At 37.6% G+C, this 17,896-nt stretch overlaps 1 protein-coding gene across 1 annotated transcript in view; it reads left to right on the top strand.

The window, feature by feature from the left end:
• The window catches only part of LOC122354381 (multiple epidermal growth factor-like domains protein 10), a 38,914-nt gene extending 21,102 nt beyond the window's left edge, over nt 1-17,812 (top strand). The window contains 12 exon segments of the mRNA XM_043252541.1: nt 1,174-1,320; nt 3,627-3,761; nt 7,698-7,826; nt 8,454-8,582; nt 9,334-9,462; nt 9,688-9,816; nt 11,087-11,320; nt 11,748-11,866; nt 12,699-12,753; nt 14,325-14,384; nt 14,997-15,206; nt 16,353-17,812. Of these exon segments, the coding sequence (XP_043108476.1) occupies nt 1,174-1,320; nt 3,627-3,761; nt 7,698-7,826; nt 8,454-8,582; nt 9,334-9,462; nt 9,688-9,816; nt 11,087-11,320; nt 11,748-11,866; nt 12,699-12,753; nt 14,325-14,384; nt 14,997-15,206; nt 16,353-16,528 (1,652 nt within the window). The 3' untranslated portion in view covers nt 16,529-17,812.
• The last annotated feature ends 84 nt before the right edge of the window (nt 17,813-17,896 follow it).

Below are 17,896 nucleotides of genomic sequence, written 5' to 3'. Positions count from 1 at the left end.
GAGCATTACACTGATTTTAAAGATAAATGGTGTGCTTAGTCAAAACTGTGATCAGTTCACTGTAGTTCATTGCTCCAAATGGCTTTTTTTTTTTTAAACGATGACAGCAGTCACATATATTGTCACATAACACATATATATATATGTTATATATTTATGTATATGTTAATAACATTAATGACCAGAATTGTGGTAGAAACGCACCTGACATAAGTTAAACCAGCCTCAGGTGACTTTTCTAACAGCAAATTGTGATAGCTCTGACCACACTGGGGAACCAGGCCCAATACAGCTCAGTTAAGAATTACAGCTACCTGACTCCTATGAGACTCTCATTCTTAGTTGAATGCTGTCTCAACCCCCTTAAAATGAACACATAAACATATGTCTATTTATCTATCTATCTATCTATCTATCTATATTTGAATACACACATATTTTGTGTCTTTTCTATTATTTTATATGTATTTTTTATTTCTGTTATCATTATGTGTTTTATAGTATATTTACAGTAGCGTTTGGCTGTTTGTCTGCTGTGTGGTGGATCTGTTAAAAGCTTGTTGTGCCTTGTTGTTTTTCTGTTTTTGTTATAACCCCAGCATGACCTGCTAGTGTCATTACATTACAGCACTTTGAAACAATATGGTATGTCTCTTCTTTATGTATTTGTGTGCCTATTGAGTGTGCCTACTTGAGCATGTCCCTGGTGGAACTCTACACACAAACCAGCTGAAAGAGAATGGGAGAGAAGGCTCAACCACTCGAGGGACTTGGCCCTGTTAATGAACACTCTGCACTGGCAGGGAGGCCCAGTCTGATCAAAAATACATACAGAGCACAGCACAGAGCGGCCCAGTGCTGCGGCCAAGAGATGCACGAACCTACACACACCCCATGCTTTTGAAACCAGGACTTGTGCTTTCAGAGAAGCCTGCTTGGTACTCTGTTGCCGTCCCAGTAGAAATTGTGATACTAGCTTACTATAAAAGCAGTGCCCTTAAGGTTCAGGCAGCCCCCCTCACAAAAGTCTCTTCCAAACAAGCAACTGATTTATTTTGCTTTTGTTTGTTTCGCTTTCCTGCATCTATTCCCACTTCTGTTTTCTGCTATAATAGTAAATATGGAAGAACACGGAGAACATGCACTGATGCTTCCCTCATTTGTTTTTAACAGGCATCCACTGTGACAGCATCTGCCCTCAAGGCTTCTGGGGGCCTAACTGCTCCATGACCTGCTCATGCCAGAACGGAGGCTCCTGCTCTCCTGAAGACGGGACCTGCGTGTGCGCCCCTGGCTACCGCGGGACTTCCTGCAAGAGAAGTAAGCTTCCTGTCAACTTCCGTTCTCCTTCCAGTGACACTCTTTACACAATGTCACCTTCTCAAAGCCTGTCACGTAAGTGGTTTATTTGAACACACTTCAACCGAGACGATAAACAACTGGGGGGGGAAGAAGGGGGTCACGACTGTTACATCCAGACGGTGACCCTCTGGGAGTGGAGTGGGGACGGTTGAAGAAGGAAGCACTTAGTGAAGAGTCATGAACATGTCTTAATCACACAAGTCTTAATCACTTCAGGCCTGGATCGCTGTAGAGAAGCAGTGTCCATGTGGGGCTCTCATCAGCCTCTCCATGAGGAGAAGTGTTTACTCGGCCTCTCAAGGGTCTGCTTCTTAAGACACTGTTTTGCTCTTGCTGTTTCTCTTTACTACACTGTGCCCTCAACAGATATGCTGACTGATTGCTGGTCATTTTCAAGGTCTGTATATAGTAAAGTCTGTATATAGTCTGTGTATAGTAAAGTCAGTAAAGACAACAAAAACATATATCTATCTAATAAAAACAGGCATTATATATAGTATTGCTGTGAAACGATTAATCACAATTAAAAACGTTTTTGAATAGTAAGATTTTTAATGTTTTTAAAGAAGTCTCTTCTGCTCATCAATAGTTGAAAAACACAGCAAAAACTGTATTATTGTGAAATATTTGTACGATTTAAAAATGTTCAATGTTTTCATATTACATTGAAAGTAGATAAGGAAAATGTATGGTTGTCAGAATGCCAAAAAAAAAATTATAGAGTTTTCTTTATTCAAAATATAATGTATTATTTATGTCTCTTGATTTTGTGGTTAAAAAAAAAAAAATCCAGAAAATCAGATCCAGACTTTTCTTGAGATTCAACCAGTAAGGAGAAGTGTGTGTTCAAAGATTGCAGTGAGAAAGAAAAGGGAATGCGATTAATCTTCACCACACTGTTCGTTGTTGTACAATTATCTTAATTACAAAGGCCCACCACCCATGGTGGAAAGGTCAGCACACACTCCCCTCCTGCATTACACTAAGCTACAGCAATTAAAGCGAATCAAGACTCTAATGAAGAAAAATGACCCACAGAAGCTCCCATCTCGGACAGAGCTGAGTGACAGAGACAGACTGAGCCCTCATGCTCTGTGAAACAATGAGCCTGACCATGAGGACGACAAAACCCCCTCATTATTTCTGCCTACATTAGTTGTACAGGTGACAGTGGCTCAGTGGTTCAGGATTAAACGCTAGTACCTAGAAAGAATGATTCAGACCTCGGAGTGGCCTTAGATTATAACATTACAGAAATGGTTTCAGAATGGTTCAAAAAGTGCTAAAGTATATTTCTTTACACTGCCATTCATGCTCATAAAGGCTGCATTTATTTGATTAAAAAATTCTGTAAAAATAGTTTTTAAAACAAGAGAATTTAAAATAAAAAATTTTATATATTTAATTTATATATATATATATATATATATATATATATATATATATATATATATATATATATATAAAATTTAATTTATTCCTGTAATGAAAAGCTGAATTTGTATCCTTTGTAACATTAACTACTGTCACTTTAGATCAGTTTGATATCTCCTTGTTGAATAAAAGCATATGTGACCCTGGACCATAAAACCACTCATAAGGGTCAATATTTTTAATGAGATTTATTCTATTCATAGGACAATATTTGGTTGAGTACAGCTATTTCAAAATCTGGAATCTGAGGCTAGACAAAAATCAAAATATTGAGAAAATCACTTTCAAAGTTTTCCAAATGAAGTTCTTTGCAGTGAATATTCCTAACCAAAAGTTACCGTTTGATATGTTTACAGTAGGAAATGTTCAGAGTAACTATATGGAACATAATTTTTACTCATTATGATTTTTGGCACAAAAAATATATTATTTTGACCAATACAAAGTATTGCTGGCTATTACTATTAATATACCCATGCTATATATGACTGGTTTTGTGGTCCAGGTACACATATACATTAATATATATATATATATATATATATATATATATATATATATATATATATATATATATATAAAACATACTAAAACTGACTAAAAACGTTTGAATGGTAAAGTACATAAGATTGTGAAAGAATGTGAACTGCTTTGTACAATATTTTTCTAACTATAGTTGCCTGTATGTTTGCTAATGTCCTTGTCCTTCAATGTAATACTACAAATCTGTGTTCATATTTTCCTTTTATTTAGCTTCTAATCTCTAATTTGTAATTTCTTGCTTTCCCACTTTATCTTTGCTTCTAAATCCCTGTTTTGCCCCATGACAGTTTGTCCTCCTGGTTTCTACGGGCACCGCTGCAGCCAGTCGTGCCCACAGTGTGTGCACAGCACAGGCCCATGCCAACACGTCACGGGTCACTGTGAGTGCCTGGCCGGTTTCTTCGGCTCGCTTTGCAACCAAGGCAAGTAGTTTCTCGTTCCTCTCCCTCTGTTTCTCTCTATTTTTCTCTCCCTCTCACCCACAGAACTCACTACAAATCCTTGGAGTCTTGTGTTTGGAGAGGTATGAGAGAAGTATGGTCACATCACTGTCCAACTACCTTTACTATAATTACAGTATTTTTCAATTGGAAACACACTGTGACTGAATCAATACACTAAGGCATCCATTTCTCATGATAATGTGCCAGAAATACGCAGTTTCTGCAAAACTGTTGACACATTCTTGTTGCTAACACACAATTTGCAGTTCTGGTGGACTTTTTTGCTTTTTTTACAACTCTCAGGGGCCAATGTGAAAATGTTTCGAGCCAACTGATGGAAATGTTGCTGTCAATAATTATAATGCTTTGGAAACTTTTTTGGGGTATTGAACAGTGTTGTTGCAAATTCTGGTTTTAAACTTGTCACCAATGTAACATTGTCTAACTGGCTGACAGATTAGCAAAAGTTTTGTTGAGATTGTAAGAATGACTTATAGTAACAGTCACAAAACAATAACTAGTTTGTATCTTGACTTTTTCAAGTTCAAACTAGTTATTGTTTTACAGTAACAGTGTGTTAATAAATTGGGGGAGTTTCCATATATCTGTCAATACATATTTTTAAAAATAGCAAAAAGTGTATATTATTTTTGTATTTGTACAAGCTTAGAATGTTATATTTATCCTTTTTATTTATTATATATATATATATATATATATATATATATATATATATATATATATATATATATATATATATTATATTTATATATATATATATATTTATTTATTTAGCAATAACAGAAAACATTTACTGGTTTAAAATGTCTATAAAAATACATTGCCTATAATAAAATGATTTATTATAATTTTTGTGGTGAGGTCAGTGAAAATTCTGGCAGAGAAAATCTGGCTGAAATGTTTTCCTCACATTTTAAAAATGCACGATTCAGGCCCATAAAAGCAGGTGATTCTTCTGGAAGCAATTCACATAAACTTTAGTGGTCTTTACTTCTAGTCGCTACTTCCTCTGCTGATGAACCAGAGTGAACCAGAATCAATTGTTATGTAGATGAAATTGTGCAGCGGAATTGTGCACTCTTTAGGAATCATAAACGACTAGACACTGCCATATATTGATGACATGGATTTTGATTGGTATGTAATGACGATGTTGCGGTTCTGTTGGAGATTATATACATAAATGATGCACATAAATAGTTTACCCCTCTCAACCTACCTGTCACTGAAATGAGCTGTACTCGACCCGCATGGCATGTTATGCCATTCTATGTGTGTGTGTGTGTGTGTGTGTGTGCCATTGGCAACATGCCCATCCGCAGAACGCCACGCTGACTCTGCGGCTCCGCCGTACTGAAAATAATTGGCATTATCACTGACACTCTGACAAATAACCTTCAGAGGAAATCTGAATATTGCTGAGCTCATTCTTCTGAGCGAGACAAACACTGAAGAGTCAGGTCGATATCACCGCTTTCCATTTTTGGTGAGCTCCTGTGGAAAACCAGAGCAAGCATAAGGACAATAAGTAGTTAATTTGCACTAATATACTTCATTCTTCAAGATTTACGTCTAGCAGGTCTATAATACCTGGAGAGAGCTATCTGTTAACATTGCCATTCATCATTCCCATTCAGCTGTGCTGCTTATAGATGACTCCCTCCCTGAGAAGTGTGCAGTTTGAAATCTGCCATCTCTGGCTGATGGCAAAACATCTACTGTAATATAATGACATATCTGCATATATGTTGCTTGAAAAACAAATTTATTTCGTCAGAAAGCATGGCTACTTTCGAATGTCAATAGAGAAATGTCATTGTTATGACTTCCTACCCGTAGGGTTTGACCAGAATAAACCCTGCGTAGTTTTTTTAAGGAATGTCTTTAAGGGATTTCATTTTGACTTTTTAAAAGTTTTCCAAATTAAGCTCCTCGCTGTCCGAAGAGAGCGCTATAAATATTCACTCTATGTTGACTGTTACATACAAGTTTACATAGTTACAGGACTCTGAGTGAAGTTTCAGGTCAACGAGGCAGATTTTCAACTCAAACTAATAAACCCTAACACTCACTTCCCATTCCACAGCACCCAACTGAGACGTCCAGATAAAATATACATAAACCATCTCATAATAATTAACCAGTCTTTTCATGAATTAAGGAAAGGCAGTATGAATATATAGAATTCACTTTCATTGCTTTCAGAGCCGTCTTGTGAATCAATATTTAATATGTTAAAGCAAAAGAAGGAAAAGGTTCGAGAAAAGGCTTGTTTTAATTTGTCCAGATCATAATTACTGGAAGAAAGGCAGGCCTCGGGGGGGATCGTGGCTAGCCCACATACCTACTTTTTTGTAGTTTGGTCTATGCCGGCGTCCTCCGATGTCTTGAGCCCACGTTCACCCATCTCAGAACGAGCTAATGAACTTCAGCTAGTCACAGTTGGAATGAAACGGAGCTCGTGACATGAGGGGGCCACTAACTAATAAGAGCAAGCTTTGAGTTAGTTGAAAGAGTTTCCACAAAATGAGAAGAGTGTGGAAATATAATTATTAAAAGCCAGTGGCACAAAGATTTAGCTTCAGCTTCACTTCGGTGGACGAACTGTCTGATTGCAACATCTGACTCTATTGTGTGGCTGTAGTTCAACTCTCATGAGAAGCTAAAGACATATGTTGTCTTCCACAAGAGACGCATCCCATCGTATGTACCTTGCTGGGAGCTTGAGAAGGGGGAAAAACACGATGGGCTTTAAACTAAACCGAAAATTTCTAATTGAGGCAAGTGTCAGAGCATGGTGAAATATTCATTTTATTAAAAATGTACACAAGCTCTATTTTTAATTTCGTAGTACATCAGTCGACCCTATTCTTGACAGCACCGAGCGAAGCTGGCTAAGATGGATAATTGGACAGTGTGACAGAAGCACATGTTTGAAGGGTGATTCAGCTTTAAAGTGCACAAAGACATGACTTACAATCACTGCTGCATGTGTCACTCTGGTTTATCATCAGTTACTACTCAGGCAGAACTATTATAGAACTTACAATGATGCGTTGTGATCTTTCAAAAGTTTTAAAGGTGAACTGCAAGATGCTTTATGGAGACACTGTAATTACCTTAACCTAAAAATCTTTCATGTGATAAAATCTGTAGTTCATTTCAGAAATATTATTTAACATTTACTCAATCAACATTTCATAAATTTGAGGTCAGTAAGTTTTGTTTTGTTTATTTTGTTTTACATTAAAATTGTATTAAATTGATCAAAAGTGACAGTAAAGACATTTTTGTTACATAAGATTTTATATTAATTTCGGTTTTACCACAATTCCACAACAATACCAAGTAGTCCTATAATTTTCAACATTTTGCGATAAAATATATATATATATATATATATATATATATATATATATATACATAATTAATATACACAGTACGCACACATATATTAAGTAACCAAAAACTTTTATTTTGAATGCGCTTAACCATTTAGCAACACTAAATATTTCATATTATTGCTGTTTTGTACTGGTTTTTTAATCAAACAAATGCAGCCTTGGTGAATAAAAGAGCATTTTGTCTTTTCAAAAGAGTGCCTGACAGGGATGGGGCTGTATTAGAGTTTAGAAGAAATAATCGCTATTATTTTTCATCATTTCAATCTTAAATTGTTTAGTGCCGCTTCTGACACACTTCACCTGAATTTCACTGAAAGCAAAAACTATTTCAGAATGATATATAATTTGAATGCAAATATTTAACTGGAAATCTAAGATCAGTGTTTGGAGGAGTAAAATCATTGATATGCTGTGATTACCATTGAAAGAATGACTCACAGGCTTAAGTGTTGTGTTTGTGTCTGTGTTATGTCTGTTTTTGTCCCGTCAGTGTGTCCCAGTGGCAAATACGGGAAAGCCTGTGCTGAGATCTGCGTGTGCACTAACAATGGCACCTGCAACCCCATTGACGGCTCTTGCCAATGTTTTCCAGGCTGGACTGGAGACGACTGTTCACAGAGTACGAAGCAATTTGTCCTTCTCTTTGTTTGCATTTTCAGTTCCACCTTCTTTTATTTGTCCCGCTCTTAATGTTTTATCCCACTGCTCTTTCCCATCCATTTTCATCCATTTGTCTTTCATGGACGTCTCATGTCATAGTGCCACGTAAATCATGACCACGTCCATTTTTCTTTGCCAAATACCCCACAAGACCAACAATTTCTTCAATAAATTACTTGATAGCACACTCTCAATAATTTACACAGTGCAAGAGAGCGGCAATATGAAATAGAGAGACGAGTGCAACAATGTCTCAGAGAATTTATGGCTCGCCCTGGCGCCCCCTCCCCTCTCACGCTGTTAATCTAACACTGTTTGCTGTAAGTGAAGGGGTGAGGACTGACTGAAGGATTTCAATTATTAATTCCAAACAGTGCCAATTTCAGCTTATACTGTAGCTCAGGCCCTCATTTCGATGTGATTTCTTTTTTATTTTGGCTCTACCACATTTTGTTTGCAAAACATGCAAATTTTACATCAAATGCATCATTTTGTATACATGTTATGTCAATTAGGGGCCTGTAAATGTGCGTTTGGACGCGTTTTTTTACACATGTCTTCATTTGACGTGTCTCTGGATCCGCAGTTTGTCCCATAGGCCAGTGGGGCCCTGACTGCTTGAACTCATGTAACTGTCACAACGGAGCCCAATGTAGTGCCTACGACGGAGAGTGCAGGTGCAGCCTGGGCTGGACCGGCCTCTACTGCACACAGCGTGAGTCTCTCTCACACACAAGTACACACACATTGACAGTTATTAAATGTACAAACAAGCCACATGCAAACACCATCTCCCGCACACGCAACGAACGTAAAGTTACACAGTGACATCTGTTGGCAGTTTTTAAGAACTGCACCCGGGGAGTTGTGAAATCTCATGATGTTATGATGCCACTGAGTGGTCCTTAATAATAAATGCACGTTTTATCACGTCAGTCATTTAACTCATTATACGACCTTGCTCAAGGCTGAAATCAAAAACCATCAACATCACGCCTGCAAAAAATCTGAATCCATCTTTCATTCATTACGTCAATCATTTCTTGATCCCTCCTCTGCTGCCACTCTGTTTGAAACTTTTTTTTTTTTTTTTTTTTATGACGGCAGTGATATAAACTCTTTCTTGAGGAGTGATGAAATCAGTTTGTGTTTTGCTGCAATGTTTGCTCCAGTAGGCTTGTTATCTTTAGTGGCCAGGCTGTCTTTGCGTGTTTGTGTGTTTATGTACTGTACCTTGTGTTTGTCTATGAATCGCTGCTAGTGTACGAGGCCTTCGTGAAAGGGGAAACACTGTCATGATACTATAACTCAATTAGGTACATGTTATAATAACAAATATTGGCCATTTGCGGAATTTCGAATGTGGAGGCTTCTCTTTCACTCTGGGTTCCTGTTGCTGGCACCATCAGCGTACACCAACTGTGTTGTAGGTTAATGTGATGTAGCAGGATATCTCTTTCCTTCAGGCTGTCCCTCAGGGTTTTATGGGCGAGACTGTGCAGAGGTGTGCCGCTGTCAAAATGGAGCTGACTGTGATCATATCACTGGCCAGTGTGCCTGTCGGACTGGCTTTATTGGGACCAACTGTGAACAGAGTGAGTGTTGTAGCCTCTTTAAGAGTGTGTGTGTGTTCTTGTGTTAGGGGGCTGTGAGAATGTCGATTCGAAAGAGACGTTTAGCAGCAATGATCTGTGTGTGTGACTGTGTTCCTCATCCACCATCCCAGGCAGTCGATCACAACATGTGTCTGAGTGTTTGTTTTACACGCTGTTGGCCCGCGGTGTTTGGCTAATTGTGTCGGGGTATGTGTTTTTATACAGAGTGTCCTCCCGGGACGTTTGGCTATGGCTGTCAGCAGCTGTGTGAATGTATGAACAACGCCACCTGTGACTATGTGACCGGAACGTGCTACTGCAGCCCGGGATACAAAGGAATCCGCTGTGATCAGGGTAACACTCTCTTTCTTATGTCCTTTTTGATCTGGGGGGAAAATCCTATAGCGTTATACTGAACAAAAAAAACTGAAATGTTGAAGAGGGCTGTTTAAGTATATTTAATTAACCCCATAGCAAGGTGCTAGCAACCACTACAACACTGTAGCAAGCAAATAGAAACGTTCAAATAAGTAATCAGACTCTTAGCAACTACATAGCAACACATTAACCAACACTCCGAATTTGTATGGCCACATAACAGCACGCTAACAAACGCTCAAACTTTTGCGACTGCATAGAACAGCTACATAGCAAAACCAACAACCACTCAAACACTTAGCAACCAAATAAAGCACCTTAGAAACTACATAGCAACAGACTAACACTCAGATGCTTAGCAACCACATTGAACGAACTAGCAACCACAAAGCTACACACTAACAACCACTCAGACCCTTAGCAGCTGCAAAGAACACCATAACAACCAAATAGCAACACACTAACACTCACTCAAACCCTATGCAACTGAACAGAACACCTTAACAGCTAAATGGCAACACATTACCAGCTGCATAAAAACGCACTTCTAAATGTCCTAAATGATGTGCACTTTTACATATGGAGTTATGCAATATGTACTCAACCATGTATCATTAATAATTAGAATCTGAAACCCAATCAAACTTTTCGCAACTAAATAGAGCATCTTAGTAACTGCATAGCAACACACTAACACCCACTCAGAATCCTTAACAAATGGGTCTCAAATGACGCACTATACACTGTGCACTTATACACTACACCCTTGCAATATGTGCACTCAACCATGTAGTGTATGAATTTCATAAGGTTACTGTGTCATTAATAACTGGAATCTTATAGCCCATCCCCCTTTGCGACATCGTTAAAGCTGCAACAGTTGCAACAGCATGAAGTGTACAACATTCAATTTTTTTTGCATCATCCAGCTATTTAAAGTACACATTTTCTTTTTTGGTTTTTTAGTACATAATTTATACTACAAACGTAATAGTTTAGTGCATAAGTACATGATTTGGGATGCACCTACTCAAACCCTAGCAACACACTAACAAACAATTAGACTCTTGGCAACTGCATAGTAATGCCCTTGCATCCACCCAGACCCTTGCAAGATGCACCACACCCATTTTCTTTACAAAAGATCAAAATCTCGATTATTGTAGTTTTTGTGGTGCTGTCATACATGCAACAAGGGATTAGCCATGCACATGAACCTGATCTATAATCATATTCTGTGTCCTAGCGGCTCTAGTGATGGAGGAGCTGAACCCCTACACTAAGATCAGTCCTTCTCTGGGTTCAGAGCGGCAGTCCGCAGGCGCTGTGATGGGCATCATCTTCCTGCTGCTGATCATCATGGCCATGCTCAGCTTGTTTGTTTGGTTCAGGCAGAGACAGAGAGATAAAGGCCAGGAAATGCCCAGTGTTTCGTACACCCCAGCCCTGCGTGTCACCAACACTGACTACTCCCTCTCTGGTGAGACCAATCATCAGATATTAAGTAAGCTGCCATGAACAACTTCAGATGCTCCATGAATGGTCTGTGACTTGTTTGTAGAAGCTGCGTAGTTGAATTTTTGTCTGAGCAGTAACTACGAGCAAAAACAACAGTATCGGCAGTGTATTATTGTTGTCACAGTGGTGATAACCTTCACGCAAGTATTCAATCATGTGAAAATACTGCATATTTATGATCCTTTTTTATCCCATCTCCATGTGGCTATAAATGGCTTGACCGGTTCCATTGGGTGTTATGAACTTCGGTCCATTAAACTGCCCTTTTCTACTGTGTTATTGCAGGAACAGAATGCCATGCATTGTCAAACAGGAGTTTAGTAAACCTTAGTTTAGTACACTGTGGTACGTGGAAGTTATGAATACTTTTGCCTTGCTCTCTGTCTTAGAAACATCTCAGACCAGCAGTGCTGGCCAGTGCTTCTCCAATCCCAGCTACCACACTGTGGCACAGTGCAACATCTCGTCCACCATCACAAACAACCTGGACGGCACTCTCGCTCTCAAGGTGAGGACAGAGAAATACTTGCTTTACAGCGAAGGTTACGACCTTGAGGTTACAGCGGTTTAACAGATAAACTATTTTTTTTCAAGGATAATTTGTATGGCCATAATACCTGCTCTTGTGCTCAGAATATTACATAAAAGATGCTAGACCTTCTTTAAAGAAATGAATACTCAACAAGGATGTATTAAATTAGTCAACAGTGACAGCCAAGACATCTGTAATGCTACGAAGATTTATTTTTCAAGCTAATTTTGTTCTGTTTATTAAAGAATTTAAAATTCTTCACAATTAGAATTTCCACAAAGATTTTAAGAAGCACAGCTGTTTTCAGGAATGATAATTATAAATTATATTTCTTTAGCACCAGATTATCATGTTAGAATGATTTCCCAAGGATTATGTGAAACTGAAGACTGAAAAATACAGTTTTAAAATAAATTGATTGGTGAGCATAAGTGCAATCAAATAAACTTTATATATAATCAAATAACCTTAGTGAGACTTTCAACAACATTCAGCTCGTACTGACCACAACTTTTTAAACAGTAATATATATTAGACAGGATTAGTACCAATAAAGGCTGACCATACAATGTGTTATAGTTACGACAGAGCCAGTAACAATAAAACTGACTTGTTGCTGTTGTTCTTGAAAATATAATTTTCTAGTTAGGTAATCATGCTTGTAATGATAAATCTTAATTTAATTGGTTTCAAATTCAGAACCAAAAAAAGGTCAAGATTCCCTGCAACACAGTGTTTCCTCCAGACTATCAGGGCAATGATCTTTCATTTTCTTTGATGTTTTTTGTCTTTTTTTTTTCCCTTTTAGAAAGGAGACAGGAACAGTTCAGAATGGAGGGCATACTGCAATCTCAATGACCTGGGTCAGTCTCCTTACTTAATTTCTTATCTCACCCCCTATTTAAACCATCTTCTCTGTTCCTGTCAGACAAAGCCTGAAAAGTACTCATGCTTTTTTAAATGGATCAGATATATTGTTCTTTCCTCTGCCCAGCCTATTCCGCAAAACAAATAAGACATTTGTTTTTCATTGAAGCACCAGAGAATTAAACTACTTACTCATTCCTGGGGGTAGTAACGAACAGCAGACGGCGCTTCTGGCACCGGAGCAGGACCTCCGCCTGCTGCGTTTTTAATAAGCCCCTGCTTTAAGTGGCACACACACATGCTGGAAGGTCAGACTTTGCCTATATTATCCAAGGTCACTCAGACTAGGGGGGAGAGAGTTCATTACCTCTCTGACTTCCCATCCCAAGCCACCTCACCCCATTATGTCTACCTGCAGGTCTGCTGATAAGGCTTCAGCAGAGCATACGAGGCCTCAGAGACTCTGGTTGGAGGTTGGGTATTTCAATCATGTTCTGTTGCAAGCCCATAGAAAAAGCAAAATAGGGCCAGTGACCACAAGTTCAAAGTAGGACAGTGATTTCATCTTTTTGTTGGAAGGTTTTCTGATTTCTGATGGCAGATGACAACCAGTTTATAAATGGAAAGTTATTTCAAATCCTGGGCCACATTGTTGCATTCTGAAGAAGATTACAAAGACATTGAATCATTACCTATAAGAAAAGGAATCTGTGTGGGTAAATGAGAACAGTTTTGATTCAATTAAAATCAAGTGAATGTACAAATTGTCCTTTTCTTCAAATAGACTAAACTACGTCACATTTGTATAGAGGAAAAACACCCAACTGAACAGTGAATGTACACTGAAACTCCACCGCTGTCATATCACCATGGAGACCATTCACAGAGAAAATCCAAATTAATATTCCACCGGCTTTATCAGTGTGGAGTGGGTGTTTTGTTTGAGCATTTTCATTTATTGATCTTGACGTCACCCTGAAGGCATGTCGGTATCTCTGGCTAGTCAGCTGAAGAACGTGATTTAGAGATGTGATTTGGTTAAAGGTTAACTCATAATACTCATTAGAGTGACTAAGCTGGGTATATGTGCAGGCGTTCCTGCCTTCCTCTCTGTGTTTTCTGTTAACATTATTTTGTTGTTATTTTATATTCATTATTAAAACAAAAAAATCCAAAGTGTAGTATATTTTATATAGTTGCTGTTATGCTGTTATATACACACACAATCAAACAGCCCAAAATAACCCAAATGCAGTTTGATTGAGATTAGAATGCAAAATGAAAATTTAAATTTGTAATACAATATATTTTTTTATTGTGATATTATTAACAGTATTGCTTTTTTACTATATATATATATATATATATATATATATATATATATATATATATATATATATATATATATATAAAATACTTTCTAACATGCTGTTTGATTGATAGTACAGATCTGTTTCTATCGCTATGTCACTTTGACATTTCTGTGGGAATTTCCCATTACCGATGATACTTATACTGTTGCTGAATCATGAACTGCTCAGAATGTGTGCTCGTGTGCTTCTTCTAGGAGTTTCAAGAGGAGACACACTCACACTGAGGGACAACAAAACTACTCGAATGGCCAAAGGTAATAACTCTGATGGACATTTGCTCTTGTAATAAGAATATACCAAACTACACACAAGAGGTCCTTTTCATATTTTTGCTGTGGGCAACTGCCTTCTCTCAGTAAATTAAGAATGTCTTTTGAAGATTAAGTCAGTGAAATGATTCAATATAGAGATCAAGCTGACCTGGATGTGCGTTTGCCTCATTTCACAAATATTTTACGTTTTCAGCGGTGTAACTGATTTATATATAGTAAGTTGCGTCATCACTGCCTTCGTTCTACACAACTTAATCTCTTTCTCTATGTTTCCGCACGATGTACATAAGTAATACATCCTGGAAATCTTTTACACAAACACTTCTTCAGCTACATTAGATCTTAGCTGCTGTAACAAGATTTTCCAGTGCCATCTAACAGGATTTCACTGTGAAAATCTACCCTGGGATGCTGTTTCTAAACAGTACATCATGGAAAAGTGCTTATTTTGCATCTTTGACTAGAGATTGTCTTAAACGTAATTTAATCTTCCTATAGTCCTTTGTACAAATAATAACATTTATTACATTTTTGTCTGTCCCATGATGATGTGAAATGAATACATGAGTAATATCTCTTCTGTAATGTGTGTAGATTACATAAAGGCCTCCATGTGTAGCTCCAGCTCGTGCTCCCTAAATAGTGAGAATCCGTACGCCACCATCCGGGATCCGCCCAGCCTGGCCTGCAAGCACATCGAAAGCAGCTACGTGGAGATGAAGTCACCTGCTCACAGAGACCTGACCTTCTGCTCCAGCACTAGCACAACCCTGACCACTGCCAGCAGGAACGTCTATGACGTCGGTGAGGCTCTCGAACGCAGACGGGGACTTACTTCTTATAGAAAGTCTCTGATTGTCTTAGTTGTTTCTCTTTAAAGGGATACTCCATCCCAAAATTAAAATCTGTCATTAATCACTCACCCCATGTCGTTCTAAACTTATTTTAAGATATTTTAGATGAAAACCTAGGAGAGCTGTGACTGTCCCATTGAATCCAGTAAAATAGTTGTCCGAATAGTACATAGGTTTTTAAATGTTTGAATCTGTCAATTTGTTACTTATTAATTTATTTCAGAAAACATGTTATTTTAAGGAAAGGTTGTTTGCCGCTTTTAAATTGTACTAAAAGGGTTGCCATATGGAAATAATTTGAAGCCTGTATTTATAATACATTGTAAGGGTATTCTTAAGGCATTATAATGAATGCATATTGCATTGTAAAAGACCTTATAATGTGTTGTAACATCTCATGAATGATTATACTTTTAAGAGTATGATTATTTATAACATACAATGAACACCATATCAAATCTACTTCATTTATAATGGAATATATCATATCTTAACATTGTTTATTTAAGATCAGCACAGTACCTTACATAATCATGTGAGTGGTTAGGTTAGTATTAGTAGACCTAGATAGAATATTATCATACTTGCAAAGTATCATATACTTAGCATGTATAGCATATATTTAGCAGACACTACTTACACTCTTATGAAAGCTAGTTGACATGTAGCTAAAAAGTGAAATGGTACGATATGAGACCTATAATGCATAATGCAACTATTCATTGTAACTTAAGTGGATAAACCGTGTTCATTGTTTTAGAAATTATTATACTCTTAACCACAAATCAGGTAAATATTATAAACAGATGCTTTGAATATTCAAGAGATGATACAAAATGTTATAAAATTATTTAAAATGCATTATGCATTCATTATAATGCTTCAAGAATACCCTTATAATGTATTATAAATACTGGCTTCATAGAAAAAATGTTAGCAAATATACAGTCCCATTTTATTTCGCCAATTTATGTAAAAATATCTCAAAATTATCTAACGAGAATGATTTTTTCAAAAATCCTTTATATTTAATCTACTGCATACTATAGACAGAGAAATAGTTTGATTTTGACGCCCTGCCACCCTTCTTCCTCAGAACCGACAGTGAGTGTTCTTCAAGGACCCAACGGCCTGGCGACCGGATTCTCTCAGAGTCCTTACGACCTCCCGCGGAACAGCCACATTCCCAGCCACTACGACATCCTCCCAATGCGCCACAGCCCAACACACACCCCACCCCCTCCAGAGAGCCCCCCGAGCTCCCTGCTGTAGAGCCCAGTGCTGCCCAGGACCTCGTGTTTTTAAATCTCTCTTCTCATCTCTCCTTCTCTTCAACAATAATTCGAGTACAGATGCATGACATGCCAGACATGACACAGGAGTAGACCGTATTCCTCTTCGAGGATTGTGGGAAATGGACCGTACATCAAAACAAGAACAGATTTGGACACCAGCGATTATTCACCATCCCTCTCAGAGGCGTTTTATAACAAGCTGTGCATATAAAATCAGGTGTAAAAAAATATTCTTTGTTTATAAGTCTATGAAAAGACTTTTAGAGGGAATAAAGGAGCGTTTGAGACGCTTTCATGGAAATATACGATATGTTGAATCTTAAAAACAAGAGCTCCGCACACACTGGGACACATAATCAATGCGACTCAATGATCCAGAACTTTTCATTTGGAGTTGGCATCGATCTTGAAAACGAGAGCCAGGGGTGACCACGAAGGGGCAAAGTCTGGACTTCAAAGAATTGGTGACAAAGCATGGTTTCAATAAGAAATGATAAGACTTCTTATTGCGTAAAGATGGTTACCAAAACATAGTGTGAGGTTATAGAGAACCGATCATTTATCTACCACTTATAAACCTACTCAGAAATATTTATAAAGGTTTATGAGGAGAGCCTGGGTCAACATGAGCCGTGCTGCTCATTTGTGTAACAACCTGGTGCTTTCTACTGTACATAGGAGTTTATGACTGTTGCTATCATTTATTTGGGTGTGTATGTTTTATGATTGTGGGTTTAAGTTAACACTTTTCAAAGCTATCACGTTTAGTTTTTCTTCTTTGTATGTTTACATTTTTAAAACATCTGTTAGCAAAGGGTTTTAATTTGTGGTTCTGTATTTATGATGTTTATTTATACCTCGTTTGTGCAAGTGATGTTTTTCTTTGTAGTGTAAAAGGTAAACATATTTAAACGGGAAAAAAGTAGCATGAACAAATGATGATAACCATAGTGAGGAATTCTTTTTATGTGCTTGTGCTATTCGTGCACAGTATTAATATATAAAGTCGACATTATATGTTAGCTCTTATGTCATAATAGACTCCATGCCGAGACGAGACCTCATACGTGTCCTGAAAAGTTTAGTATAAATAGACCTGGAGACGTGTGTCCCATTCCTTGTGTTTCGGTTTGTTTGGTGACTACGACTTTGCAGCTTTCATTTCAGTTTTGTTCTAAAGTGGCTGCATTCCCATATAACAGCAATAACATAGACAATCGTGACAATCGTTCATAAATAAAAAGGGAAAAAATGCATTTCATCAACCCAATAGATCAATAGTTGCTGCTCTCGCACTTTTAAGATTTGTTCCAGAACACTTTATTTTTGTTGTTGTTTATTTGCT

Source organism: Puntigrus tetrazona, chromosome 11 (genome assembly GCF_018831695.1).
Source record: "Puntigrus tetrazona isolate hp1 chromosome 11, ASM1883169v1, whole genome shotgun sequence".
Lineage (NCBI taxonomy): Eukaryota > Metazoa > Chordata > Actinopteri > Cypriniformes > Cyprinidae > Puntigrus > Puntigrus tetrazona.
This window is presented reverse-complemented; position numbering and strand designations above follow the sequence as displayed.